Raw genomic sequence first — 25,206 nt, 5'->3', positions numbered from 1 at the left:
ACATGTAAAAGTTGCGGCACTTAAGGAATCACTCCCTGGGTCCAGGAAGCTTCCTCTGCAGTTCTAGCTCAGGCTTCACTGCAGTGTGTCTGTCTGAAGCATGTGGCCTAATGGAAGGGCTTCTTCCTTTTGGGGTTGGTTTTTTTTTTTTCTGCCCCAAGAAATTTTCCTAGTATTGGTTAGTAGCCAAAGTGTAAATACCACTTTGACCTTTTCTAGTTGAGAGGCAAAAGGATCTGGGTTGTCGGATGCAGATAAGTAACTTCTCTGGTTTTCTCCTTCCCCTCTCTCTTTTCCTGCCCCACACCAGCAAAAGCTGGCAGGCTGACAGAGGCGGCCTCAGGACGGACCTTCTGGCTATTGACCGTTTTGCTGGTAAGTGTGTCCTGTCTCAAGGCTTCCTGGCCCTGGGCTGTGTGTCTACCCTCTTTCGTTGTGTATTGTCCTTAAGTTTCGAGCCGTTCTTCAGAGAGGAGCCCTGTCACTCACCTCCCAGTGTGGAGCAGAGTGTGCACTTGCACCCTTCTGGTGGATGGCCCATCTGGTTTCCATCTAATTTTAATCTTTTCTACTTTTGTGTTTGCTGAGGGTATCTGAATTTGGACCTTGCTTCCAGAGCTTAATTTTTTTTTAATTTGGGGAGGGGTCTTACTGAATTGTAAAAGGGATGGAAAAAACTCACTAAAAATGACTTGACTCTCTTAATCTTTTTTGCCTCGGTGGCATAGAAACCCCGGGGGGTGTGATTTGTGAGCACAGGGTACTCCTCTCTGCGGCAGTGTGGGGGCGCACCTGGGGTTGGGGAGGGCTCCCCCGTGCCCCATTCCACACGGGCGCTATGGCTCTGAGAGCCGTGTGCCCAAGTCCCCCCACGGCTGGGAGGTGCCCGCACTGCCACCCTGTGCTGTCACCCTCGTCCCCAGAGCAGGGAGGCTGCTCTCCCGCGTCTCCCAGTAGCTCCTGTCCTATCGTTCATTTTATAAGCGTCAGGAGGTGTGGCGATAGCAGATTAACCAAGTAACTGAGACAGCTGTTCTCAGAGCCCCTGGGGTGGATCTGGGGCTGGGGCTCGGGCGCCCCATGTGGGGCGGGGGTTCGGATGGGGTCCCTAAGCTGAACCTGTCGGCCGGAGCCTGGATCTGCTCCGTCTCGGGCAGGGGGGCGGTTCTCCATTTGGCACCCCAGTCTGAGTCCCGGGGGCCCCTCGCGTCGGCCGCGCTGGTGGAGCGGCGCCGCCCTCGGCTACACACGCCCCTGAGCGGCCGCCCTGCGCCTGCCTCTGGCCCCCTGCAGTGGCTCACCCGGATCGAGTGGCGGCCTGAGACCAGCCATGAGCTCCGTTGCAGTTCTGACCCAGGAGAGCTTTGCTGAACACCGCAGTGGACTGGTTCCGCAACAGATCAAAGGTGAGGCGCCTCTGCACTCTGCTGGTCACCGCGGGGCCTCTGCAGAGGTGCCTCTGTGCCCTGTGCTCTGAGCCACGGCGCTGCAGCCTCCGTTTCCACTGCCCTCGTCTGCGGAGCGAGGTTGGCCACGGGTGGCGGACGGATCGACAGCAGTGAGACTCAGAATGTGGACAATGTGGCAAGCCAGGGACCTGGCCTTGGGGACTAACGGGTGCTCTTTCAGCATTCCTCTCTCCCTCGCTCTGCTGAACTGGACTCGGGGTGACTGGCAGAGATGGGAGCCGGGCGTGACACACACACCACGTCGTCTTGGCGTCTAGTGTAGGCAGGCAGACGCCCGCCTGACAGTCTTTTCTGTCCCTTCAGAATCTGATGCGTATTTATGGCTGCAGGACAGCTTGATTTGAGGGCTCCATGTTCGTCCAAAGCCCTTCATCTGGGCTTAGATTTTATAAAATTTTCAGTGGAAAGAGTAGCTTGTTCTACTCTTTGCTGTTCCTAACACTCCTTAAAGTTTTCCAGTAATGGAATTAAGTATCAGTTCTAAAGTTTAATTAAAATTAAAGATGTATTTCATTAGTCACAGCAACCGCATTTCGCGTGGCTCATCTCCAGGCAGTGGAGACCAGAACTAGCTGCCTGCTTTGGTCCTCGGTGCCTGCAGGCTGGGTCTGCCACGTGATCCAAGACTCTGTGGGGTCCACATCTGCCCGGGGAGGGAGCGGGCCCTGCTGGGCACCAGCAGCTGCTCACACGGAACCTTTCCTGGCCTCCGGGGCAGCCTGGCCACATGGCTGGAAGTGGTGACCTCGGAGTGTACACAGGCCTGCCTGACCCCAGATGGTCGTCCCTCTGCTATTGGCCCCTGCTGTTGCCAGACACTGCCCAGCCCAGGACCTCCAAGCATGACCCAGACAGGCACATTCCTGCTGGCGTGGAGGTGTTGGTGGGTCAGCATGTGGACGGTGAGGGCCTGTGGGTGGAGCTGGTGGTGCAGGGACCCTGATTCCTCCGGGTATTCCCTGTGGGTGGCGGGGGCGCAGAGACAGCCGCTCCCACAAGAGCCCTTCCAGCGCTGGTTGCTGGCTGGAGTCTGCCTCGGGGTCCTCATGGGCAGTCTGGGCCGCAGCCTTGTTTTCTCCTGCAGGTTTAAGAGCTGGCCATGTGCCAGGCATTGGGGGGGATGGGATTTTTTCTTAAGAATACAAGATTAGAACATCTTGAGGGATGAAAAATCTGTGCCAAGGCCTGCCTTCCAGGAGCTCACCCCACAGGGAGTTGTGGGGCCCAGGGTCTGAGCTGAGACTCCCGGGGAGGCTGTGCAGGGACTGGGGTGCCCTCAGGTCCAGAGTGGCCTGGCCAGTACACACGCTGAACTTGAGGGTGCTGAGCCTGCTGGCCTTGGGGGCCCTTCCCTGTGGCTGAGTGAGGGGTCGTTTTCATCTGCTAGTGCTGTCTCTTCTTGGCATTAAAGCACTCCTCGTGTTTTCTCCATCTGATACTCCTGATCTGTGTTGGCCGGTCCAGTTGCCACTTTAACTTCTGAAGAGGAGAGTGACCCTCCAACCTACAAGGATGCCTTCCCCCCACTCCCCGAGAAAGCAGCCTGCCTGGAAAACGCCCAGGAGCCGGCTGGCGCCTGGAGTAACAAGATCCGGCCCATCAAGGCTTCCGTCATCACTCAGGTAGACGCTCCATCCCACTTCACCTGCCGTTCCAAGTAGGAAGCCTTAGCTGCTGATGGGAAGCGGTTTGGTTGGTTTTGGTTTTGGCCAAGAGGCTTGCAGATTCCTCATTCCCTGACCAGGGGTTGAACCTGGGCCTTTGGCAGTGAAAAGAAAGAAGCCTGACCACTGGACCACCAGGGAAATCCTGAGAGGGTTCTTGAACATCAAATATGAGATTGCTTTGGGCGTGAAAAGGGGCCTCTGGATTAAGGCAGTCTCCCCCCGCAAGCCTGTGCCCAGCCCAGGTCGTAGTCAGAACACGTCCTCCTGCAGACCCTGCCCCATCTTCTCGTCCCACCCCAGGGTGGGCGGGGGGATCCGTGCCCGCTGTTCCCAGTGCTCCCCCACTGCACATGCCCGTCCTCCACTTAGCGCCTCCCTGCGTGGCCAGCCGGGTCCTCCCTTTGGCTCACGCCCCTAGCCTCTCCACCTCCCAGTTCACTTCCTTCGCTGACCTTGCCTCCTGCTGCGTGATGTCCCGTGTCTTCATTTGTACTTGGGGTGGGGAGTTTCCACTTCACTAGGACAGCAGCCTTCTGCCCTTGGGCACTTCCTGCTGGTCTCTTAACTGTCCTTCTAGACCTTGGAGCAGTAAGGAGGGGTGACAGTTCTTTATGCGGTTCCTGGACAATTCTGTCTCCTCTTAACCTTCCCTTTTTGGCCTTTTCTGAGCAGGTGTTCCATGTACCGCTGGAGGAGAGGAAATACAAGGACATGAACCAGTTTGGAGAAGGTGAACAAGCAAAAATCTGTCTTGAGATCATGCAGAGAACCGGCGCTCACCTGGAGCTGTCTCTCGCCAAAGACCAGGGCCTCTCCATCATGGTTTCAGGGAAGCTGGACGCTGTCATGAAAGCCCGGAAAGACATTGTGGCTCGACTACAGACTCAGGTGCGTGCTCCCAATGGGCCTTCCCCGGGAGGGTGTCTGGCCCTGTGGCTCCGACTCCGTCATGCTCTTTCCCGCGATGGGCAGGGCTGGAGGGTTCAGGTAGGACAGCAGCATTCAGAGCCTCCTCACTCTGCTAGTGGAAAACCAGTGACTCAGTCATAGGCCTCGGGCACCGCTGGCTTTGCTCTGCAGGAGCAGAAGCTAAGAGCTAAAGGCCCAGACGCTGGGGTAAGGACACGCTTGTGTAGATGAGCCAGGTGAGCCAGTTCGGCTCTGAGGGCCAGCAAGTACGTGTGCTGTTTAAACACACACTCACCGCCCCAGGCTTGGGAGATCACCAGTGCTGTAGCCCTTAGGCACCTGATACCAGAACTTTGAATTGATTGGGGAACTATTGTCATAAAGAAGTAAATCGGTGATTGATGAGTTTTTCCCTTAACACTGAAGTGAATGCAGAGAATGTTTATTAAAATGTATGACGGAGCTTTAGGTGGGCTCAGTTAGAAATGAGAGTTCTTTCTACCTGTTGCTGAGTCTCTTGAGCCTTGGGGGAGCTGGTCTCAGTGTAGGGGTTCAGAGATGGGAGTCTGATGCGTGGGGGGCTTAGTGGGGGCGCTGCACTGTGGAACCCCGGGCTCTCACACTCACAGCTGAAGGGCACGTCCAGGTAATTGTCAGCTGTCCAGTGTAGGGAGTGGAAAATGTGTCTACGTTGTTGCACGTTGTGGCTGGCGCCGGCGGCTCTGCTGGCTGGTGAGCGTTGAGGTGGGTTTTCATTGAGCACCTGAGGCATTCCTCTTGCCCCCCACTTTTACTTTACAGCAAATCCCAGACACGTTCTCCTGCGGATAATTTTGTGTGCGCTCCCTCTCTTCTGTTTCATTGAACATAACCACATGTCGTTAACTCACTTCTCAAAGTCGACAGTGGTTTCCTGATGTCCCCACATCAGCCCAGGCAGCGTGAGGGCTTCCTGCTCATCTTAGACGCTCCTTCCCTACTGGGTTCTTCCTCCATGTCCAGATGCGGCCACCTGCTCACTCGTTCCTCAGCAGGGCCCCCCCTCACCTCTTCTTTAGTGCCGCTGGTCTGTTTGGGGGACACATAAGGGTTTGGTTGTCCCACTGCCCCACATTTTTCCTGTCCGGTGGGGGCAGATCTGGGGGCCTGGCTGCTCCATGTCTGTCTTATACGGCGAGAAAACGTGTGGGTGGTGCTCCTGTACCTGCTGCCATCCTTAGATGGTCTGGCCATTCTCTTGTCTAGTCGTTCTGTCAGCCTTGCTCATTGCTGCCAGGGTTCACGCAGTACGGAGACCTTGGCTCCCAAATCATCAGGACAGGACTTTGAGATGAGACAGGCACGATCTGTCATTGGTCCTTTTCCCCTTGGTTTTTTAGGCCAAACTGGTGCTCTGGCATCTTCACTGGTGGTCTGTGCATCTTTTTAGTGTCATTGTGAACTTCTGGTATGTTGATGAGTTGTGTTTTCTGCAGAACTTGCCTCGTCTCTGATGAGGGAGCTCCTACAAGTGGGCACCCTGCCGCTTTCTGATGTAAGCATTCATCTGAACCACTTCCTTATTTCTAACACAGAGAGATGTGTGACCTGATCTTCACTGTCTGCTTCCACAGACCTGAATATCCCAGAGCCCTGGAGGTTCGTAGTGGGAAGTTGCATGAGTTCAAACCCAAGTGTCTGTTTAAGATGAAAGATGTTTAAGTTTAGAGATCACTGAAATAATTCTCTATCACAGTTATGCTATCATCTTGATACATAGGTTATGCTTTTATCTTGATACATAGTTAGGTTCATTTGTTTTTTAGTTTATTTACATTTTTTAAGCGTGCGTGCTCAGTTGTGCCTGACTCTGTGACCTCATGGATTGTAGCCCGCCAGACTCTTCTGTCCATGGGATTCTCCAGGCAAGAATACTGGAGCGGGTTGCCGTTTCCTACTCCAGGGGATTGCCCAACCCAAGGATTGAAGTCAGGTCTCCTGCGTCTTCTGCATTGGCGGGCGGATTTTTTACTTAGCATTGAGCCACCTGGGAAGCTTTCAGTTTTCTAAAAAGTACTTAAACCTGTGATGGCTGAGTCAGCGCCGTGTAAGCCCTCCTGGCCCTGTTCTCCCTGCAGGGGGGCCATGCCTGGTCTTTGTGGGTGTGTTCTTCCGCTGAGGCAGGAGGCGGCCTCTCGGTGCAGCGGGTCCTGGGTGGTGCGCACAGCGGGCCGTGTCTCCCATCCCATAGGCCGTTGCCCGGACTCGGCTGTGCTGAGATGTGCGTGGACAGGTGGGGCTGTGTCCCAGTCAAGCGCTGCGTGCACGTGCGGTTTGCTGTTCCGCCCAGTGTGTCTTGGGGGAGCTTTGCTGGCAGTGAGAGGGGTTCAGAGGGTGCCTGCATCTGGGGTTTTGCTGAAGCAGCAGACACACCTCCCCTCGGCGCTGTGTGTGTGTCCCCCCGCTGGCTTTCTCACAGCCTCGCCAGGCCGTCAAGTGCTCAGGTTGTGGACTCGGACGGAAGGCTGCTGACTCTTCATTTGTGTCTTCTCTGTGCACGGCCTGTTCTCTTCACTCTGCTGTCAGGTTCAGGCTGTCCATCCGGCTCGACGCGCTCGTGAAAGCCCTTTATCAGTAAGATGTGTTACCAGTACTGTGTCCACGCTTGCCATCTTGTGTTTTCATCTTGGTATGTTTTGCTGTGTGAGGTTCATTCTTACGTAGTCAAATTCATTCATGCTTTTTTTTTCTTCTTTTAGTAGTTGCTAGGAAGGTTTCCTTTTACTTTTGGCTTGTAAGGAAGTTTATTCTTATTTTGTTAGATGATTATAAAGACGTTGTTGTATTCTAGTTCCTGATCTCTTTGGAATTTGTATGAATTAAAAGTTTTTCCGCAGTGGCAGTTTTCATCAAGCCCTAAATCTTCGTGCTGACTTGGGTCTGTTCCTGGGTTTTGAGCTAGCCTGTCCCTCCACGTGCTGGTGTTGCTTGTTCTAGTGGTAATGGTTTTAGACTGCAGCATCGAGTCCGGTCACTGCTCTCTTTCAGGATGTCCTTTCTGTTCCCTTCTGTTCTGCCCTGCAAGTGTGCTCATCAGCTCTCTGCTCCGAGCAGAGTTAGACTCCACAGGGCTGTGCTCTGACCTGGGAGGCACGCATCCCGCCGCCTCTGTTCTGTGTCCGGCCACTGAGACGAGTGGTCTTCCTGTCGCGTCTCCTAACCGCGTGTTGTCAGTCTGAGTTAGAGCTAACTTCTTCCTGCTGTAGTCAGTAGGAGTTGGGTGAAGTCGTGGTCTCTCCCGCCGTCCCTCGTGAGCAGTCTTGCGCCTCTTCCTGTCCGGCCTGCATCTGCGCCGCTCTGTCCTGTCTCCTCTCGAGGGAAGCACTCTGGGCAGAGGGTGGTCATGCAGGGCCTTGACCCGCATGTCTCCCCCAAGGGCAGCTTCAGGGTCGAGCATGTATCTGTGCTTTGTGTTAAAAATAGGAATCCTTTGGTTTCTGTTTTCTTGCACATTTTTGTCATGAGAGGATGTAAATTTTACAGAGTTGATTGTTTGGTTTTTCTCTTCTTAGATCTAGAAACATGATGGATTATATAAGTGGATTTTCTAATATCGAGCCATTTTTAAAATAAACCTCATATGCTCACCACTTTGTGTGCCATTTGGGAAGTGAGGATCTTGTTATTGCCTGTGATAGATTCTGACGTTTCTTTTGTGACTGTTGAACACTCTTCTCTGAGATTGAGCCCCTGGAGGAGGAGGAAGGCTGGCTGGTCTGGGGTTTCCTGCTGCTCTAGTGTCGGGATCCCTGCACTGTTCTTTTCCTTTTTTCTTTTTCAAAGTCCTCTTGACTGATGACTGCTTTCTGTGTAGATTGAGAAATACTGGAGACCTCTCTCCCCTCCCAGAGTTTCCCTGTGACCTGAGAAAGCTGCTGAACTTCTGACAGTTTGAGGATTTCGATTATTTTCATTTTTTTTCCCCACATGAGTTGTCTGTTTTAACTGGTTGTGAGAGAGAGGGAGGAAGAATTTATAACTACATGCAGGGCTCATGTCTGACAGAAAGAGCGTCCTGCTGCAGAAACAGAAGCTAACCTGGTTAGTCAGCGTGTGCCTGCTCTCCGGCCGCGGCCCGCCTGGCGTGCGGCGCCACTGAGCCGGGAACTGGCTCAGGGCTGGGCCGGGTAGAGAACCGATAGCTGAAGCTGGGAGGCCTGTTCGCACTCCTGGGGCCCGCTGCCCAGAGGGGATGCTTCAGCCGAGCCTTTTCTCAAGCAGGGCCCGGGGCCGGTGAGGCGGGCATCGGTGGGACGGGCATCCTGACGAGGGAGAGTGCCATGGAGAAGTGGCTTTTCTGGAACCTCCAAGTGTTTTTGTTTTCTTTGGTCCTTTTCCTGCCGTAGGCTTCAGCAACCGTTGCCATTCCCAAAGAGCACCATCGCTTTGTTATTGGCAAAAATGGAGAGAAACTGCAAGACTTGGAGCTAAAAACTGCAACCAAGATCCAGATCCCACGCCCAGATGACGCCAGCAATCAGATCAGGATCACGGGCACTAAGGAGGGCATCGAGAAGGCACGCCACGAGGTGCTACTGATCTCCGCGGAGCAGGTGAGGCCGGCTTGTGGGTGCAGGGCGTGTCAGTGTGGTGTGAGCCCACCACCCCTAGCCGGGCCCCCACGCCTGCCCTTCCCGCCTGTGTGTGTGCTGTGGGTGTATCACAGTGTGGGTGTGATCCCCCCGACCCCTAGCCGGGTGTGCGCGCCCGCCCTTCCCACCTGTGTGTGTGTGTGTGTGTGTGAGAGAGAGACCCACCTCATCCACTCCCAGGCGGGCCCTCACATCTGCCCCTCCCACCCAGGACAAACGTGCTGTGGAGCGGCTCGAGGTGGAGAAGGCCTTCCACCCCTTCATTGCGGGGCCTTACAACCGGCTGGTGAGCGAGATCATGCAGGAGACAGGGACGCGCATCAACATCCCACCGCCCAGCGTCAGCCGCACCGAGATCGTCTTCACCGGCGAGAAGGAGCAGCTGGCCCAGGCCGTGGCTCGCGTCAAGAAGATTTACGAGGAGAAGGTAGCGGCGGGGGAGGGAGAACCGCCCGGCCCTGTCCTTGGCCTTTTAGTGATGCCAGCTCAGCTTCAGTTGCCCCGGTTCCCAGGGGCGATCCCCTCCTATGCTCCCCTGCACTGCGTGTGGAAGGCACCCTGCCCACGGCTGACCAAGGCTCTGAGGGAGCTGGGGAGCTTGAGACAGTGGGATTTGGGGTCTGAAACTGGTTCCTTTATTTGGGGAGAGGACGTGGCCTGTTTGTTTCTTCCTAGTTGTGATGGTTAGTCAGATTGACTTAAATTCTGCAGTCGTTCTTCTGAGGAGAGGACCCAGTTGATGATGAGCAGAGTTTCCGGGGATTGGCTGGTTATCATCTTCATTCTGGGGGCTCAGTCGCTGCAGTCGGGTCCATGTGTCTTGCTCCCTGCCCCTCCCTTTAACACCCTTGTGCACGGTGCTCCTACTTAGAAAAAGAAGACCACGACCATCGCAGTGGAGGTGAAGAAGTCCCAGCACAAGTATGTCATCGGCCCCAAGGGCAACTCCCTGCAGGAGATCCTGGAGAGAACCGGGGTCTCTGTGGAGATCCCGCCCTCGGACAGCGCCTCCGAGACGGTGATACTGCGAGGCGAGCCCGAGAAGCTGGGGCAGGCACTGACTGAAGTCTATGCCAAGGTGACCTCCCCAGGGGTTACGGGACCGGGGTGGGGGTGCAGGGAGCGCTCACCCTGGCAAGCCCCGCGGCCTGGTGGGCACGGGACCAGATTGTGCGGACCCATGGGTTTGTTTCCTGGCTCCCTAGGCCAACAGCTTCACCGTCTCCTCCGTCTCTGCTCCCTCCTGGCTCCACCGTTTCATCATCGGCAAGAAAGGGCAGAACCTGGCCAAAATCACTCAGCAGATGCCAAAGGTGAGGGGGCTGTTTTCTGCTGTGCCTAGTGGATGCGGTCGTCCCCTCTCCGGCACTGGTTTTGTCCTGGGGGTGCCTCTAAAGACCACCGGCGGGTTTTAGAGATGAGCTATTGTGTGATTGTCAGCTGGTCCTCGCTTACTAGGGAGAGCAGAACACATGTTTTTTCAAACATCCATGTTCCTTTGGGAGAGTGTCTCAAGAAGCATCTTATTTAGCTGTGAACGGTGTTGTGACTTGTGAGTAGTTAATGCCTGAGAAGCCTGTCGTGCGGAGCAAGTGCTTGGGCCGTGGAGGTGGCGGAGGAGGACCCCTCCGTCCGGCAGTCCCCAGTGCTCGGGGAGGCCCCTCCGTCCGGCAGTCCCCAGTGCTCGGGGAGGCCCCTCGGTGCTGCAGTCCCCAGTGCTCGGGGAGGCCCCTCCGTCCGGCAGTCCCCAGTGCTCCGGGGTTGCAGGAGATCCAGCGACCCTGGCAGGGACCCTGTGCATGGTGACTCATTCCTGTTCTGCTTAGAGTGCTGGTCCCCACGGGGTGGCATGAGCAGTGCGGTGTTGGGTGCTTCTGCAGTGGTTCTGGTGACACGCAGGGGGCTGCGCTGTTGGCACACGGTGTTTCCTACCAAAGCCGCAGTCGTCCGCAAGCCCCCCTCACTTGTCCTGGAGCCTGTGGGTGGGCTGCAGCCCCCGAGAGCAGCCTGGGCTCCGGAGTGGCTTCTGCGCCGTGCTGTCCTCACAGCTAGGCCCGTGTTGGTGCGGCAGGTCCACATCGAGTTCACGGAGGGTGAGGACAAGATCACACTGGAAGGCCCCACGGAGGACGTCAGCGTGGCCCAGGAGCAGATCGAGGCCATGGTCAAGGACCTGGTGAGGGGTCCCCAGCCGCGCCCCAAGCGCTGGCCACGGAGGCGCAGCCAGTGAGACCTCAGGGGGCTGGGGAAGTCCCGGAGTTCAGGAAGGCCTGGGGAGAGGGCCCATGTCCAGAAGGAGGGTCTCTCGGGGGGCCTGCAACTGAGGGAGCAGGGCGGTGGCAGCCACTGGCCTCCAGACTTCGATCCCGGAGGCCTGCCTGTCTGTGGGGAGATCTGGGTGCCTGTCGTGGACTCCAGTCTCCACAGCCTGCTCTGTGCTCCCCCCGCAGATTAACCGGATGGATTATGTGGAGATCAACATTGACCACAAGTTCCACAGACACCTCATTGGCAAGAGCGGAGCCAACAGTGAGTGAGGGGGCTCTCCAAGGCGCCAGGGGTTCCCCCGCAGAGCCTTGAACAGGGCCCCCCCTGAGACTGGCTCTGAAGGTGCCTGGGGCCGTGTCCTCGTGTTGAGTCAGACCTGCAGGGCTGGGATCTGCCCGCCAAAGTTCGCGCAGGCGCCGCTGACCCCACGCTTGCAGGGTGAGCGGCCTCAGCCGAGGCCGGAGCCCTGAGCGGCCAGCTCAGAGCTGCCGAGAGAGCGCTCGGCCTGCGTCCACGGGTGTCGGCGTGGTTTAGAATCCATTCCTCCCCTCAGTGTGACTGGACGGCCCCACGGTGCTCTCCAGTCCTGAGCAGCCTGCCGCTGCCCGTGTCCCCAGGCGCCCCGTGAGCCTGCCCTCCTGAGCTCCACACTGTGCAGTCCCCTTGCTCAGAGTCCACGGGGGCAAGTCGCTGCTGCGGCTTCCTCACCGTCGGGCCCATGTGCTGGGCTCCATACAGGAGCCACGCTGGTGCCTGCTGCTCGGCCCACACGCTCACCTTCCACAGAAGGTGTAGGAAAGTTTCTGACCCTGACGCCTGGTCTGTTCCCCAAAGGATGGGCCACTTCGGTGTCTGCCCTGCTTCCTCCTGGCTCACTTGCTCGCCTGGGTTTTCTCTCCTGTGAACTTTGCTGCCTGTCTGCGGTGCCCTTTGTGCTTGTCCTGCGAGGACCAGCCTAGCGCAGCCGCGCCCCCCAGAGGCTGCCCCAAACGGGCAGCTCCTGCTGTGTATGTTTGTGCACAGCCCCTCCTTGCCGCCCCGCTGAGGGTCTTGGTTCCCCTTTACTGTCCAGTGTGCAGAGCGCTGACCCCGTTTCTGGTGGGCTGAGAAGGGGTAATAGGAGGGCTTTGAACAACACACTGGTTTTGCAAAGACAGTGAGGGGTGGAGTCTGTCCAGACAGCATGGCCCCCGTGGGGCTCCATGGGGATCACTGGGCGTGCTCTTCAGGTAATGTGGAATCTTCTGGGTTTTCATGGCTTGTTTTTTACTGTAACTTTTTGACAGTTTTTTTTTTTTAAACTGGAGTACGAGTTGCCAAAAAGTGCTCTCTGTCAACGTTAGAGACGCTCAGCCGTGCCCAACCCAGCGTGTCTCGGGGGCTGGGGCCTCACCCTGGGTGTGAAGAGTTCCCAGGGAGGCACCCGTGTGTGGTCCCTCAGGGTGGGGTCATCCGCAGTTCCTCGTGGGGTGCGGGAAGGCCTCGTTGCCCTTGAACCCTATGGGACGGTGGCTGGGTTGGGAACGGGAGGCCCTGCGTCCAGCGTGCCGTCTGTGTCCCCAGTAAATAGGATCAAGGACCAGTGCAAGGTGTCCGTGCGCATTCCTCCCGACAGCGAGAAGAGCAGCCTGATCCGCATCGAGGGCGACCCGCAGGGCGTGCGGCAGGCCAAGCGGGAGCTGCTGGAGCTTGCCTCCCGCATGGTAAGCCTGGCTGGCCTGCACTGCGCCCCTGCAGCGGGTCCGCGGCCTTCCCCGACACAGCGTCTGATGGCAGGGGTGTGCTGGCGCCCCAGTGGTTCCCATGTGGTGGTTCCAACATGTAGCTGTGGTTGAGACTCAGGGCCTGTGTTGTCAGCACAGGGGTGGGGTGGCACGTCTCTCCCGTCCTCCAGACCAAGCTGCAGTCTCCATGCGGGAGCAGGCGGATGTCTCCCTGCTCTGCGTGTCTGATCCGGAACCCCAGCATTGTGGGCGGGGGCTGCTTGGCAGTTCGCGTGTCCCCGCGCCCCAGCTCTGCTTGCTTCTCTGTGCAGTTTCCCCTGACGGGAGAGCCGGCCCTGGAAGGAGGCCATGGGCCGCGGGGCTTGCGGCCTCTCCTGTGGTCGTCAACGCAGGGGAGCATCTGAGCCACTCACTGTAGGAGGCCCGGCTCCTGACCGCAGGCAGACGTGCTGATGAGCTCTGTGGGCGCGCTGCCGGGTAGAGGGTCCCGCTCAGCTTCGCGCCGGGCTCTGCTCCCAGAGGAGCGTGTGGTGTAGCTGCTGGTGGAGACTGCGGGTGCCCTGTAGGGGCGCTCTGCCAGGGTGATGCCCGGGCTGCACCTGACCCCTCCCTGCCCCAGTGTGGTCTGTCGTGTTTTTAGGAAAATGAGCGTACCAAGGATCTAATCATTGAGCAGAGATTTCATCGCACAATCATCGGGCAGAAGGGTGAACGGATTCGTGAAATTCGGGACAAATTCCCAGAGGTAAAGCGTCCCCAGCGGTGCCCTTTACTGCCGTATAATCAGCAGTTGGGAAAGGGGTTCAGTATCATGACGTCCAATTCTTGTTGATTATCAAACTTGATCTCCCAATTATTTGTTCTAGGTTATCATTAACTTTCCAGACCCAGCACAAAAAAGCGATATTGTCCAACTCAGAGGGCCCAAGAACGAGGTGGAAAAATGTACAAAATACATGCAGAAGATGGTGGCAGACTTGGTAAGGGGGCACGTTCTGTCTTTTGTAGGAACAGAGTCTGGGGTGGTGTGGGGCTGGGGGTGCCCAAACCCACTTCAAGGAGCACACTTAGGCACTGAGGCGACCCGTTCAGACCGCAGAAAGGGTCGTGAGCTCTCTGTCCGGTGGGGTCAGAGTGGGGGACCACCTTGCCATGCAGGTTACTTTGTTTTCCGGGGGGTCCTCAGATACCTCGGGAGAGAAATTCTCCCACCCAGGAAGGAGAGGGGTCTGCTCAGTTGCATGAGGCATCGTTTACTGATTGGTCATTTTTCTCAAAACTTGGAACGTGAAGAAGTGGTCTGGAAAGTGGCGAGGGGGCGGGGTGGGCGGCCAGTGCCCCGGGGCTTCCCAGGGGTTTTCTGGGGCTCGGCATGACCCCCTCAGGAGGCACTGCCCACTGGCGGGAAGTCCTGCGACCCTCCTCATGTGCCACGCTCACACCCGGGCTGGAGTCGCGGTCTCTGGGTCTGTCCAGGCTGTGAGCCACGGGGGTGGGGGCCTGTGCCAGGGCCCGCAGCAGCCGGCCGGGCACACTGGTTGGTTAGTCGGCTGTGGGCTCAGTTACCTCCTGGCTCCTGGCAGACCTCAGAGTCAAACAGGGAGGGGGTGGGCCCTGGCCTGTCCACGTCACAGGAGCCCATCCTCTAGTCTCGCCTTCCGGCCAGGAGGGTCGCTTCACTCGACTCACTGTGCCTTCCTCATTTTAAGGTGGAAAACAGCTATTCGATTTCTGTTCCGATCTTCAAACAGTTCCACAAGAACATCATCGGGAAAGGAGGTGCAAACATTAAAAAGGTGACCGCCCACGCCTCGCCCCTGCCCGCCCTGCCCCGAGCCCTGCCCTGAGCCCTGCCCGGAGCTGGCCTAGGTTTTAATGTGGGGGCAGGGGGGTGGTGTCAGCTTCTCACAGTCCTCTCGCCTTGCAGATTCGGGAAGAAAGCAACACCAAAATTGACCTTCCGGCAGAGAATAGCAACTCGGAGACCATCGTCATCACTGGCAAGCGGGCCAACTGTGAGGCCGCCCGCAGCCGCATCCTATCCATCCAGAAGGACCTGGTAAGGGGTGTGGGCGGGCAGGGCCCAGCAGCCTGCCATCTGTCCCCCGGCACCGGGAAGCTCACACTTTCTTTCTCTTTGGGGGGTTTTTTGAAAGTAAAAGGCAAGAAACTGCAGATTTAAAGAGTGCAACCTAAGTTTTAACGTATGTCTGCTCCTCGGGGGTCATCTCCACAGTGTCCGTGTGGGTCCAGTGCACGTGCTGGCCTTCTCCAAACACCCTTGCCCCCCTGCCCCCCTTGTTTTGGTGACAGCCCCTCAGCATGTTGGGATCTGTTCTGTCTGTCGTCTCTGCCGTCTACTTTGTTTTCTCCGGCCCTCTTCTGGACTGGGTGTTCGGTGGCTCCGTTCCCCACTTTGGGCCTGTGACTGGTGTTTCATGGCTCTGTTTACCCCCTTTTCAGCCTGTGGGTTTTCTTGTTTGATGTTGGTGGTTGCTCCAGGGGTTGGGGCATCTTCAGGTGACTCAGTGCTGCTTGGAATGCAGGGTGAGGACCTGAGAACAGTGGCCCCCAACTGCTGTGCGATCCACACGTTGTAAGCCCAACATGCTTCCTTAACCTTTGTTTTTAAACATCCAGTTATCTTTTAGAAGGTTCAAATAATAACAAAAAGTCGGTACATACGTACTTAGCACATAAACATACCTTCTGCTCCAGCCATTTATCCCTTCCTCCTCCAGCCCACGCAAACCCTGATCCTTCACTGGCCCCACGGTTGGCCTTTCCAGAATGTCATGTAGTTGGAATAACGTGTCCCGTTTTCAGATTGACTTTTTTCACTTGGCAATAAGATAGACAGTGTAGTAAAAGCAGTGCATGTTCTTGTAAGGAGCGTCTCCCACGGTGGCTGTACCACCTGCGTCCCCAGCAGCCTCCACACCTCAAGCTGGCGGGCTTCGTTCCGTCCTTTGCCTGCATATCTCTCGCGTGGTTTATAAGATAGCTGGTGTCACTTTGCCATCCTCGCTCTTCTGGATTGTTTGATGATCATACCAGTCTTTCAGCAAGTTATGATTGTCTTAGTGTCTTTCATTTATGTTTCTTTGCTTAGAGTTCCTCAAACGTCTTGGATATGTGAGTTTAGAGTTGTCCTGAAATCTGGAAAGATTTGGGGACTTCCCTGATGGGGCTAAGACTGCACTTCAAGTATGGAGGGAGCAGGGTCAGTCCCTGGTTGGGGCACTATTGATAAGATCCCACATGCCGTGCAGAGTGACCAAAAAAGAAAATCCAACCTAAGAAACAAAAAATTAGTAATATTTAAGTCACTTTCCATATGTTGTCCTCACCTCTTGTAAGTTCAGTTTCAATCCTTTGTTTTCATGCTTAACACGATCAGCCTTGCCTTTGGCTTCTTGGCCGTGTGCAATCTAGTGAAAATACCTGCTTTAGTGTCCTAGACCACTGGCTCTAACATCTAACATCTCATTTCAGGTTGTTTTCCATCATTCATTCCCATGATGGCTTGTTTTTTATTTCTTTGCATGCCCAGTTTTTTTGTTTGTTCTTTTTTGTTTGTTTTTATTGGATGCCAGATATTATGAAGTTTACTTTGGTGTATAATAGGTATTTTCTGCATTCCTATAATGGACCTTCAAGCTTTGTTTAGTTATTTCACAACACTTTGCTCCCTTTGGGCTTGCTGTTTAGACTTGTCAGATGGGGGAGTCACAGTGCCAAGTCGAGAGCCCGTGGCTTCCCCAGCGCAGCCAGGCTCCCTGCACGTACCGCCGGGAGCCTGCAGGGCCCCAGCTGCCTGCCCCCTGGATGGCAGCACTGTCCTTGGTGTGGGACTTGGCAGGGAGCAGGGCCGAGCGTGGCCTGCTGGCTCCACCTCCGGCATCTTGCCACCATGCCCTGCGGAGGAGGGTGCAGTCCCGCCTTGACTCGGGGCAGGGTCCTGGCTTACAGGGCACTCGGGCAGGCTGGCCCTGGGGCTTTGCGGCGGGCCTGCCCTCTGGCCACACAGGCCTGCTCCCTCGTGTTGTGTGTGATTTCAGGCCAACATCGCTGAGGTGGAGGTGTCCATCCCTGCACGACTGCACAACTCGCTCATCGGCACCAAGGGCCGCCTCATCCGCTCCATCATGGAGGAGTGTGGCGGGGTGCATATCCACTTCCCCGTGGAGGGCTCGGGCAGCGACACCGTGGTCATCAGGGGCCCGTCCTCGGACGTGGAGAAGGCCCGGAAGCAGCTGCTGCACCTGGCGGAGGAGAAGGTGAGTGCCACTTGGGACAGTCTGTCCTCACGTCCCGCTGGAGGCCCTGCACAGCCTGTCTCTGCGTCAGGTTAGAGCACATCTGTGCACACACGCGTGTCTCCTGAAGGGCCTCTCCAGGCCAGATGCCTGCATGTTCAGTGGAGAACATTTGCTGTTGGGTTTGTTATTTGGGGCTTTTCCCCTCATAAGTATGATTTGTATACAGAAAGTCTCCATGTGTAGTTCTGAGTTAACAGGCCTACATTCATGGGACCACCACTCAGATAAAGTCCTCTGACAGGCATCACTTCCTGTGGGTCTCCACTACCTCACTCGCCTCTGCCCTTTGTCACGGCCCACTTGCGGCTGTTTCCGGCCTCCGCTCTGTTTCAGCAGCATGGCGGGGCACGGCTGACTACGGGACAGCTCAGGGTCCTCCAGCTTTGTGCTTATTAAAACTGCTCTGGCTACTCCAGGCCCTTTTGCCTTCCCATGTGCATTTGGAACCAGCCTGTCAGTCTCTTGGGGGAAAGTCTGTCTTGGATTCCGACTGGAGCTGTATTGAGTCTGAAGAGCAGATCCCGGAGGACTGCCACCCCCCGACAGTTTGGAGTCCCTCCAGGGTTTACACTGCTTGATTTTTCACTGGTGCTTTGTCATTCTTAGTGTGAAAATCTTGCTCATCATGTTTGGTTCATGTCTTTTTTGATTTTCAGTGGTATTATAAATGACACTTTTTTACCCATTTCCATTTATTGCCACATACAGGAGTAGACTAGATTTTTGCGTGTGGGCCATGTTTCTGGTCTGCACCCCACTTACTAGTGCCAGTACCTTTGCTTGTGGATTCAGACGAGTTTTCTGTGTCAAGCACACCATCTGTGAGTGGGCAGTTGTAGTTCTTTCTTGTTGATACATGTGCCTGCGTGTCTCCTTTCATGGTGTTGCTTGGGCGTCCTGTGTGCTGTTTGGCAGCATGGCCAGCAGACAGCCTGGCTGGCTGGGGGCTCGAGGATGCCCTCTGTCTCCCGCCACGGTGTGAGGCGGGCCGGGTCCCCCGCCACGGTGTGAGGCGGGCCGGGTCTTTGGCAGCTCTTCCAGCTGAGGAAGTTCCCTTCTGTGCTGGGTTTGCAGAGAGTTTTTATGAGGAGTGGGCGTGCAGCCTGTTGAGAGGCTTGCCTGGTCTCTCTTTAGTATAAATGCAAAGCTGATTTGGGGCTTGGCCGCCCGTGAGGTTTCTGGAGGGGCCCACCTGGTGATGACGTGTCATCTTTTATCACACTGCAGGGATGAGCTCCCTGACTCATAAAGTTTTTTTAAATGCTGCTGTTTGAGTGTCTGAAAAGTTGAAGATTTTCAGTGGTGTTCTGTGAAACCAGCACTTAACAGATAACAACTCAGTTATTTGCTCTTCAGCTTGGGGACAGGCTTCACGACAGGAAAAAGGAGAGACTGCCCGGGGTGGGCTTGTCTGCCTGGGGGTGTGTCCCCTTGAGTGCTGCAGACCCCCTCCAGAGGATCTCTTGGCGAGGTCACTGGGCCGCGACCTCTGCTGCGCTCTGGTTTCATGGTCAGATAAGGCCTCGGTTGGCTTGGCTGTCTCTGAGCTGGGTGCATGGGTCACCTGCAGCCCTGGGAGTGAGTGCTGAGCAAGGAGCTGTTGGCCAGGGTCGAGAGGAGTGGGGGTGCCCAGGCCTGGACAGGGTCTGGGCGGGTGCCGCTGTCCCCGCAGCGTCCCCTTGCAGAGGGAGGTGGGAACAGCTTACAGAGTCGCAGGCTGCTGTCGGAGCAGGACTGGGGTTCTTGTTTGTGGAGGGAAGGGAATGCACGTGCTGCCTGGTCTGGGTCCGTGCTGAGATCCGAGCAGCCCCGTTTAGACAGTCATGGGTGGCAGTGTGAGGAGAACTTCCCCACCCCGCTGTCCCTGGGGCCGCACAGGTGGCACCAGGCCAACGAAGCTGGATTGGTTTCTGCAGCAAACCAAGAGCTTCACCGTGGACATCCGCGCCAAGCCCGAGTATCACAAGTTCCTCATCGGCAAGGGGGGTGGGAAGATCCGCAAGGTGCGGGACAGCACCGGGGCGCGCATTGTCTTCCCGGCGGCCGAGGACCGCGAGCAGGACCTAATCACCATCATCGGGAAGGAGGATGCCGTCAGGGAGGCCCAGCGGGAGCTGGAGGCGCTCATCCAGAACTTGGTGAGCCAGGTGGGCGGGGCTGGGCCGGCCTGGTCCTGGGAGGCGGGCGGGCAGGGGCTCATGCAGCACCCTTCCCGATGCCCCAGGACAACGTGGTTGAAGACTGCATGCTGGTGGACCCCAAACACCACCGCCACTTCGTCATCCGGAGAGGCCAGGTGCTGCGGGAGATCGCCGAGGAGTACGGCGGGGTGATGGTCAGCTTCCCACGCTCCGGCACGCAGAGCGACAAGGTCACCCTCAAGGGCGCCAAAGACTGCGTGGAGGCAGCCAAGAAGCGCATCCAGGAGATCATCGAGGACCTGGTAGGTGCCCAGGCTCGGCGGACTCCGGGCTCTGATGCAGCAGCTGCTCCCTGGGGGGGCCTGGCGGGTCCTCGGCGGGGGCCTCCCTCCTCCAGGGCGGCAGGCAGACAAGAGCCCAGTCTCTGAGGGCCTGTGGGGGGGGGGGGGGGGCAGGGGGCCTCCCCTGTGGCCCTGCCCTCCGCCACTCTTCCCACTAGAGGCCTTGGAGGAGGGAGACAGACGTGGTGTGGACGTGAACTTGGCCCTGAGCAACTGACCTTGACTGTTACTTCTCCTTTTTGCTCTGTCTCCTTCCAGGAAGCCCAGGTGACCATAGAATGCACCATACCCCAGAAATTCCATCGATCAATCATGGGCCCCAAAGGTTCCAAGATCCAGCAGATCACCCGGGACTATAATGTTCAGATTAAATTCCCAGACAGAGAGGAGAACCCAGGTGGGTCCTGGCTGGGGGAGGTGGCAGCTGTTGGCTGTCCGGGGGCTTCCAGAGGCTCAGGGTCCCTGGTCTGTCGGAGCGGGCTATGTCGTGGTCGCAGGGAGACGACGGGCCCTTCAGATGTCCTCAGGGTTCCCCACTGCTGGCGACCTGGCCCAGGAGAGCTGAGCATCCGTAGCCTCCCATGTGGGGAGGAAGTGAATCTCCTATTTTTTTAAGAAGAGCTTGGGCTACAAGTTAAATCATATTTGTCGCATTTATGTTTCACACTCTGTTTACTCTCTAATTTTGAAACAATTTCATATTAAAGAAGAATTGCACAGGCTGATGTAAAGATACGTCTGCCTTCACCCCCTGGCTTACACATGGCACACTTGTTCTTTCTGAGTCATTTGAGTGTCCGCTTCAGGCCCACCCCTTACCCACACGGCTTCCCCGCAAGGATGAGGGCACTCGAGGGTCGTCAGGGTGACTGTGGCTCGTGCAGCCTGTCAGCTCAGAGCCACGTAGTCCTGGGGTCCTCCTGCGGGTTTGGCTGCCAGGCCCGCCCCAGCCCCACCCGGGTCGCTGCTGCCTTTGACAGTTGGGTCTGTGTTCTGCTCTCCTGGATGCTGTCTTGCTCCATGAGTGTTTGGTTTGTTTTGGTCACGTCTGGTTCCCACGTGGCCTGACTGGACCACGCCAGCCAGTTCCGGCCCCACGTGCTTGCGCTTTCCTTGCTGTCTTCCTGACATGAGAGCAGTTACCTCGTCCCCATTCAGTTGTCTTCTCAAGCCATCTCCGCCCTGGCGTTGGTGTCGGTGGTCTCTTCTTCTCCAGCACAGCGGGCCCTGCCCCGCCTTCCCCTGCAGCCCCCGAGGCAGGTGCTGAGCCCTGGGCTGCCCCTCCGTCTCCCTAGGGCACAGCGTGGAGCCCCCTGTCCATGAGAACGGTGAGGATGCCGCGGAGGGGAGAGAGGGCAAGGAGGCCGAGCCCGGCTCCCCCAGGAGGTGCGACATCATCGTCATTTCCGGCCGGAAGGAGAAGTGCGAGGCGGCCAAGGAAGCCCTGGAGGTGCGCAGGCCCCACCCAGCCCCACCCCTGGCCCTCAGCAAGGAGCAGGTGCAGATCTGAGACCTGAGCACCGCATGTTACGGGCGGAGCTGCCGGCCTGGGACCATGGACAAGCAGAGCTGGTGGGGCTCGGGCACCCCTGCCCCCAGTGTGCAGGGTCCTGAGTATCAGCACTCAGTGAGCCCCCCCTTAGCAGGCAGGATGGGGGCCTGTTGTGATGTGGCGACAAGCGGGAGACAAGTGGGTCGCCTGGGGCGAGCAGGCTGCAGAGGCGACATGGGTCGGGTCGTCAGCGCTGCCCCAGGAGGGGGCTGTGGTCCCAGGCGTCTCTCTGACCTTCTCTAGGGTCTCTGTGCGGCCGGGATCAGGGTGGACCTCTGTGTGGCCCCAGCCCCCACAGAGGGGGGCTCCGACCCTGAGGCCCTGGGTTTCCACGCCTCTGCTGCTCCTAGGGGTGGCTGCACCCCACACCGTTTCCCGCGTCCCCTCACATAGAAAGTGGCGCTCTGCCCAGCTGGGGCAGCGTGGAAAGTTCTAGAGAGCATCTCATTCCCATACAACTCTTCGCCTGTGACCCAGAAAGGCCTGCTGCTGAGCCCACGGGCTCCCCACCCCACCCTCAGGCCTGACCCCAGCCCTGTCCTGCAGGCACTGGTTCCCGTCACCATTGAAGTGGAGGTGCCCTATGACCTTCACCGCTACATCATCGGCCAGAAGGGAAGTGGGATACGCAAGATGATGGACGAGTTTGAGGTACAGCCACTTTGCAGGTCGTCTCCCGGGACGCCGGGTGCTGGGAAGGGGGCGCCATGCTCCACGCTCCGCGAGCTGAGCTCTTCTCCCCCACCCTCCTCATCTGGAGGCTGAGCTGTGTCCCCACGGATGCCCTCTGCAGCAGGCCTGCCCTGTCTCCACGCAGGTGAACATTCACGTCCCGGCACCAGAGCTGCAGTCTGACATCATCGCCATCACAGGCCTGGCTGCGAACTTGGACCGGGCCAAGGCAGGGCTACTGGAGCGGGTGAAGGAGCTGCAGGCTGAGCAGGAGGACCGGGTGAGGGCCAGGTGTCCGGGGCCGAGCCCCTCACACCCAGGCTGCCCCTCAGCAGGGAAGTTGGGCAGCAGAGACGGGGCTGGGTGACCCTGCGTCACCAGCCCAGGGTCGCACGAGCTGGGAGCACCTGTCGCAGGTGGTGTCGGGAGCCTGGCTGCCTCTTAACCAAAACATCGAGAGCTGGACTTTGTCGTTAGCTGTGTCTTAAGTAAACAGGAAGACCTTTGCCAGCCTTACTAGGAGGGTTCACCTGGGGAGGCCTGGGGGCCAGTTCCAGGAGAGACCCCCAGCGTGTGCCCCTGGACCCGGGCAGGCCCCACCAGCACCCTGGGTGCTGTCTCCTTGGTGTCGGGGACGCGAGAAGCTGGCGTGATGCAGGGCGGGGACAGTGTGGGGCCATTGGGAGCCTGCGCGCCTCGGCCACGGCCGCAGTGCCGGCCTTGGGGGTCCCCCCTGCCCAGGCCTCTGGTTGTGGGCGTTCCCTCACACTTCTGTTCTCTTTCATGCGTCTGCGGTTTCTGTTTGGTTTGGGGATTTGGCGCCTGCTTGCGTCCCACCACCCTAAGCCCAGCTCTCTGCACACTCGCTCGTCTGCATCTCAGGCTCAGGAGGTGGAGCCGGGCGGGCGCTGTGCTTGCGGGAGCGGCGTCCTCGGCCCCTTGTTTCCGTTGCCGGGGGGAGGGCCACAGAGCTCAGCTGTAAAGCTGAGCCTCATTCTTGGTGCAGAGGTGACGCGATGCCCGTGGGCAGAGGACGGAGGGGCGCGGTGGCGATGGTGAGGGCCGGGCTGGAAATGCTCCCTCCTCACTGCGCCTTGCCTCGTCGGCAGGCTTTACGGAGCTTTAAGCTGAGTGTCACTGTGGACCCCAAATACCACCCCAAGATCATCGGGAGGAAGGGGGCGGTGATCACCCAGATCCGCCTGGAGCACGACGTGAACATCCAGTTCCCTGATAAGGACGATGGGAGCCAGGTAGGGGGCCGGAGGGCCTGCCCTGCTGTGGCCTAGAGTTTCCTCTCTCCTGGGCGGGCCCCTCTCCTGGGGCTGCTCTCCATTCCTGCTCCTCTGTCTAGCACCCAGATGTTCATTTTTGTCCTTGGGTCCTTGGCATTGTGACGTGCCCTTCTCCAGGGTTGTTGTATTTCTTCCTGTTCTGAGGGGCATGGCCTTCATGGAATTTCTACTTCTTTCTGCCTTGAGTTCCCCATTTTCTCTGCTGGTATTTATGGGTCTGGCGTCTCACATTTGCTGAGGGTGGGGGTGCCAGCCGCGGCGTCTGCACCTTCTCTGCAGGCCTCAGTCTCCAGTGGAGGGCCTTCCCTGCGCCCTGGCCATCCGGCATCAGCTCGTCTGTGCCTGCACCCTCAGCCCGTGGTGGCGACTGTCCTTCTCGGGGAGTCTGGGGGAAGGAGAGGATGCTGCCACCCTGCCGGGCTGCCAGTCTCCCCTTCAGGCACAGCGTCCGCGCTTGGCCCTCAGCCTGCCAGCGAGCATCTGCTGCTCGTGGAGTGTGCCCCCAGCCGGGGCTTGCAGGCAGGTGTCCCTGGGGTGCCCTCTTCTGACCAGATCCTCTCTCAGCCACAGGACCAAATCACCATCACAGGCTATGAGAAGAACACGGAGGCTGCCCGGGACGCCATCCTGAAGATCGTGGGTGAGCTTGAACAGATGGTTTCTGAGGATGTTCCGCTAGACCACCGCGTTCACGCCCGCATCATTGGTGCCCGTGGCAAAGCCATCCGCAAAATCATGGATGAGTTCAAGGTGAGTCCCCAAGCTGAGCCTGGAGCATGGCTTGCCCTCAGAGCAGGCGGGGAGATGGGCTGCATACCGTCAAACCATTGGAGTCCCCAGGCTCAGGTGGTGAGGCACTGTGGGTCACAGCGGGGACAGCTGACCCTGCGGGGCAGTGAGCGGTGGGCGGCCTCCGCTGAAGGGCCCGTTGGCGCATGCACGGTGGGGCCCTCGCCCACCCTGGCTCTGTGTGCTTTGCGTCCAGGTGGACATCCGCTTCCCACAGAGCGGGGCACCCGACCCCAACTGCGTGACCGTGACGGGGCTCCCGGAGAACGTGGAGGAGGCCATCGACCACATCCTCAACCTGGAGGAGGAATACGTGAGTCCTGCGGGGGCAGCTGGCCCGGATGGGCTGGGGTGACGGGCCCCTGCCACAGACTGACGCCGCCTGTGCCCACAGCTGGCCGACGTGGTAGACAGCGAGGCGCTGCAGTTGTACCTGAAGCCCCCTGCCCACGAGGAGTCCAAGGCACCGTCCAAGGGCTTCGTTGTGCGCGACGCCCCCTGGACCGCCAGCAGCAGCGAGAAGGTGAGGCCTTGCCCCCAGCGACCCGCGCTCGTGCCGTCCGGGGCCGCTGCGGGGCGCTGTCCCTCAAGCCGTGTGCTCCCTCACAGGCTCCCGACATGAGCAGCTCCGAGGAGTTCCCCAGCTTTGGGGCTCAGGTGGCCCCCAAGACGCTTCCGTGGGGCCCCAAGCGATAATGACCAAGGAGCAGCACCCGCCCCGCGAGGGTCCGCCTCACTCTGACCCAGCAGCTGGACCCCACGTTCGTGTCTGATCCCGCCCGCCCTGAGGTCTCACGGCGAAGCCGGCGGCCCCGGCCCGGCCTGGCCCTGCGCTCGGCACCTCGTGAACACTAAGGAGGCCGTGGTTCGGAGTCACCCCGCACAGCGGCCAAGCTCCCGCCCCGCCGGGAGAGCCCGCAGCTGCGGCTGCGCCTGCTTCCTGTCATGACCTCAGGAAATAAATTTCCTTGACTTTATAAAAGCCAAATGTTTGCCCTCGTCCTTTCCCACCTCCCTCTCCCCTGCCTGCTGCAGGCCTCCTCCTCGAGGACCACCCGCCTCTTCCAGCTGCTGGAAACTCCACCGACCCAGACCCTGAGGTCAGGGGGAAGGCCCTGCGCACACACGGGGTGTCCCGGGCCCAGTGAGAGCCCGGGGCTGCCCGAGGACCTGAAGGCAGACGGGGGGCGGCTCTTGCACGGCCCGGCCTCCACGTCAGGGTCTGCACCCCAGACCACCCAGCCCTTCAGGCAGAGGCAAGGTCGCCTGGCAGGGCTCCGTGGAGTGCAGGCAGGGGTGAGGGAGCTGGGCCCCCCACTCCTCCACAGAGGGCCCCGCTTCCTGCCACAGGCCTGCTTGTGTTTCTGCACCGCCTTCAGCTCTCTCACACCCACCAGCCCGTGCCCCACGACCCTCCCCGCCCCCG

General features: G+C 58.3%; 1 protein-coding gene across 2 annotated transcripts in view; it reads left to right on the top strand.

Annotated features, from left to right (window-relative positions):
• The window catches only part of HDLBP (high density lipoprotein binding protein), a 55,865-nt gene extending 31,097 nt beyond the window's left edge, over positions 1-24,768 (top strand). For both annotated transcript variants that reach the window (XM_020913197.2, XM_070463697.1), the window contains exons 2-28: positions 311-375; positions 1,294-1,406; positions 2,934-3,091; positions 3,809-4,024; positions 8,431-8,637; positions 8,888-9,103; positions 9,548-9,754; positions 9,882-9,989; positions 10,748-10,852; positions 11,127-11,205; positions 12,508-12,647; positions 13,309-13,413; positions 13,535-13,648; positions 14,378-14,464; positions 14,596-14,727; positions 16,730-16,948; positions 18,907-19,128; positions 19,215-19,433; positions 19,731-19,869; positions 20,768-20,922; positions 21,571-21,675; positions 21,842-21,976; positions 22,806-22,949; positions 23,556-23,741; positions 23,977-24,093; positions 24,175-24,303; positions 24,390-24,768. In XM_020913197.2, the coding sequence (XP_020768856.1) occupies positions 1,331-1,406; positions 2,934-3,091; positions 3,809-4,024; positions 8,431-8,637; positions 8,888-9,103; positions 9,548-9,754; positions 9,882-9,989; positions 10,748-10,852; positions 11,127-11,205; positions 12,508-12,647; positions 13,309-13,413; positions 13,535-13,648; positions 14,378-14,464; positions 14,596-14,727; positions 16,730-16,948; positions 18,907-19,128; positions 19,215-19,433; positions 19,731-19,869; positions 20,768-20,922; positions 21,571-21,675; positions 21,842-21,976; positions 22,806-22,949; positions 23,556-23,741; positions 23,977-24,093; positions 24,175-24,303; positions 24,390-24,476 (3,807 nt within the window). In that variant the 5' untranslated portion in view covers positions 311-375; positions 1,294-1,330 and the 3' untranslated portion in view covers positions 24,477-24,768. The remainder of the gene's footprint in view (positions 1-310; positions 376-1,293; positions 1,407-2,933; positions 3,092-3,808; positions 4,025-8,430; positions 8,638-8,887; positions 9,104-9,547; positions 9,755-9,881; positions 9,990-10,747; positions 10,853-11,126; positions 11,206-12,507; positions 12,648-13,308; positions 13,414-13,534; positions 13,649-14,377; positions 14,465-14,595; positions 14,728-16,729; positions 16,949-18,906; positions 19,129-19,214; positions 19,434-19,730; positions 19,870-20,767; positions 20,923-21,570; positions 21,676-21,841; positions 21,977-22,805; positions 22,950-23,555; positions 23,742-23,976; positions 24,094-24,174; positions 24,304-24,389) is intronic.
• Positions 24,769-25,206: the final 438 nt, after the last annotated feature.

The sequence above is a fragment of the Odocoileus virginianus genome, unplaced genomic scaffold (assembly GCF_023699985.2).
Source record: "Odocoileus virginianus isolate 20LAN1187 ecotype Illinois unplaced genomic scaffold, Ovbor_1.2 Unplaced_Contig_5, whole genome shotgun sequence".
NCBI lineage: Eukaryota > Metazoa > Chordata > Mammalia > Artiodactyla > Cervidae > Odocoileus > Odocoileus virginianus.
The sequence above is the reverse complement of the archived record's forward strand: the minus strand, read 5'-3'. Positions and strand labels throughout refer to the sequence as shown.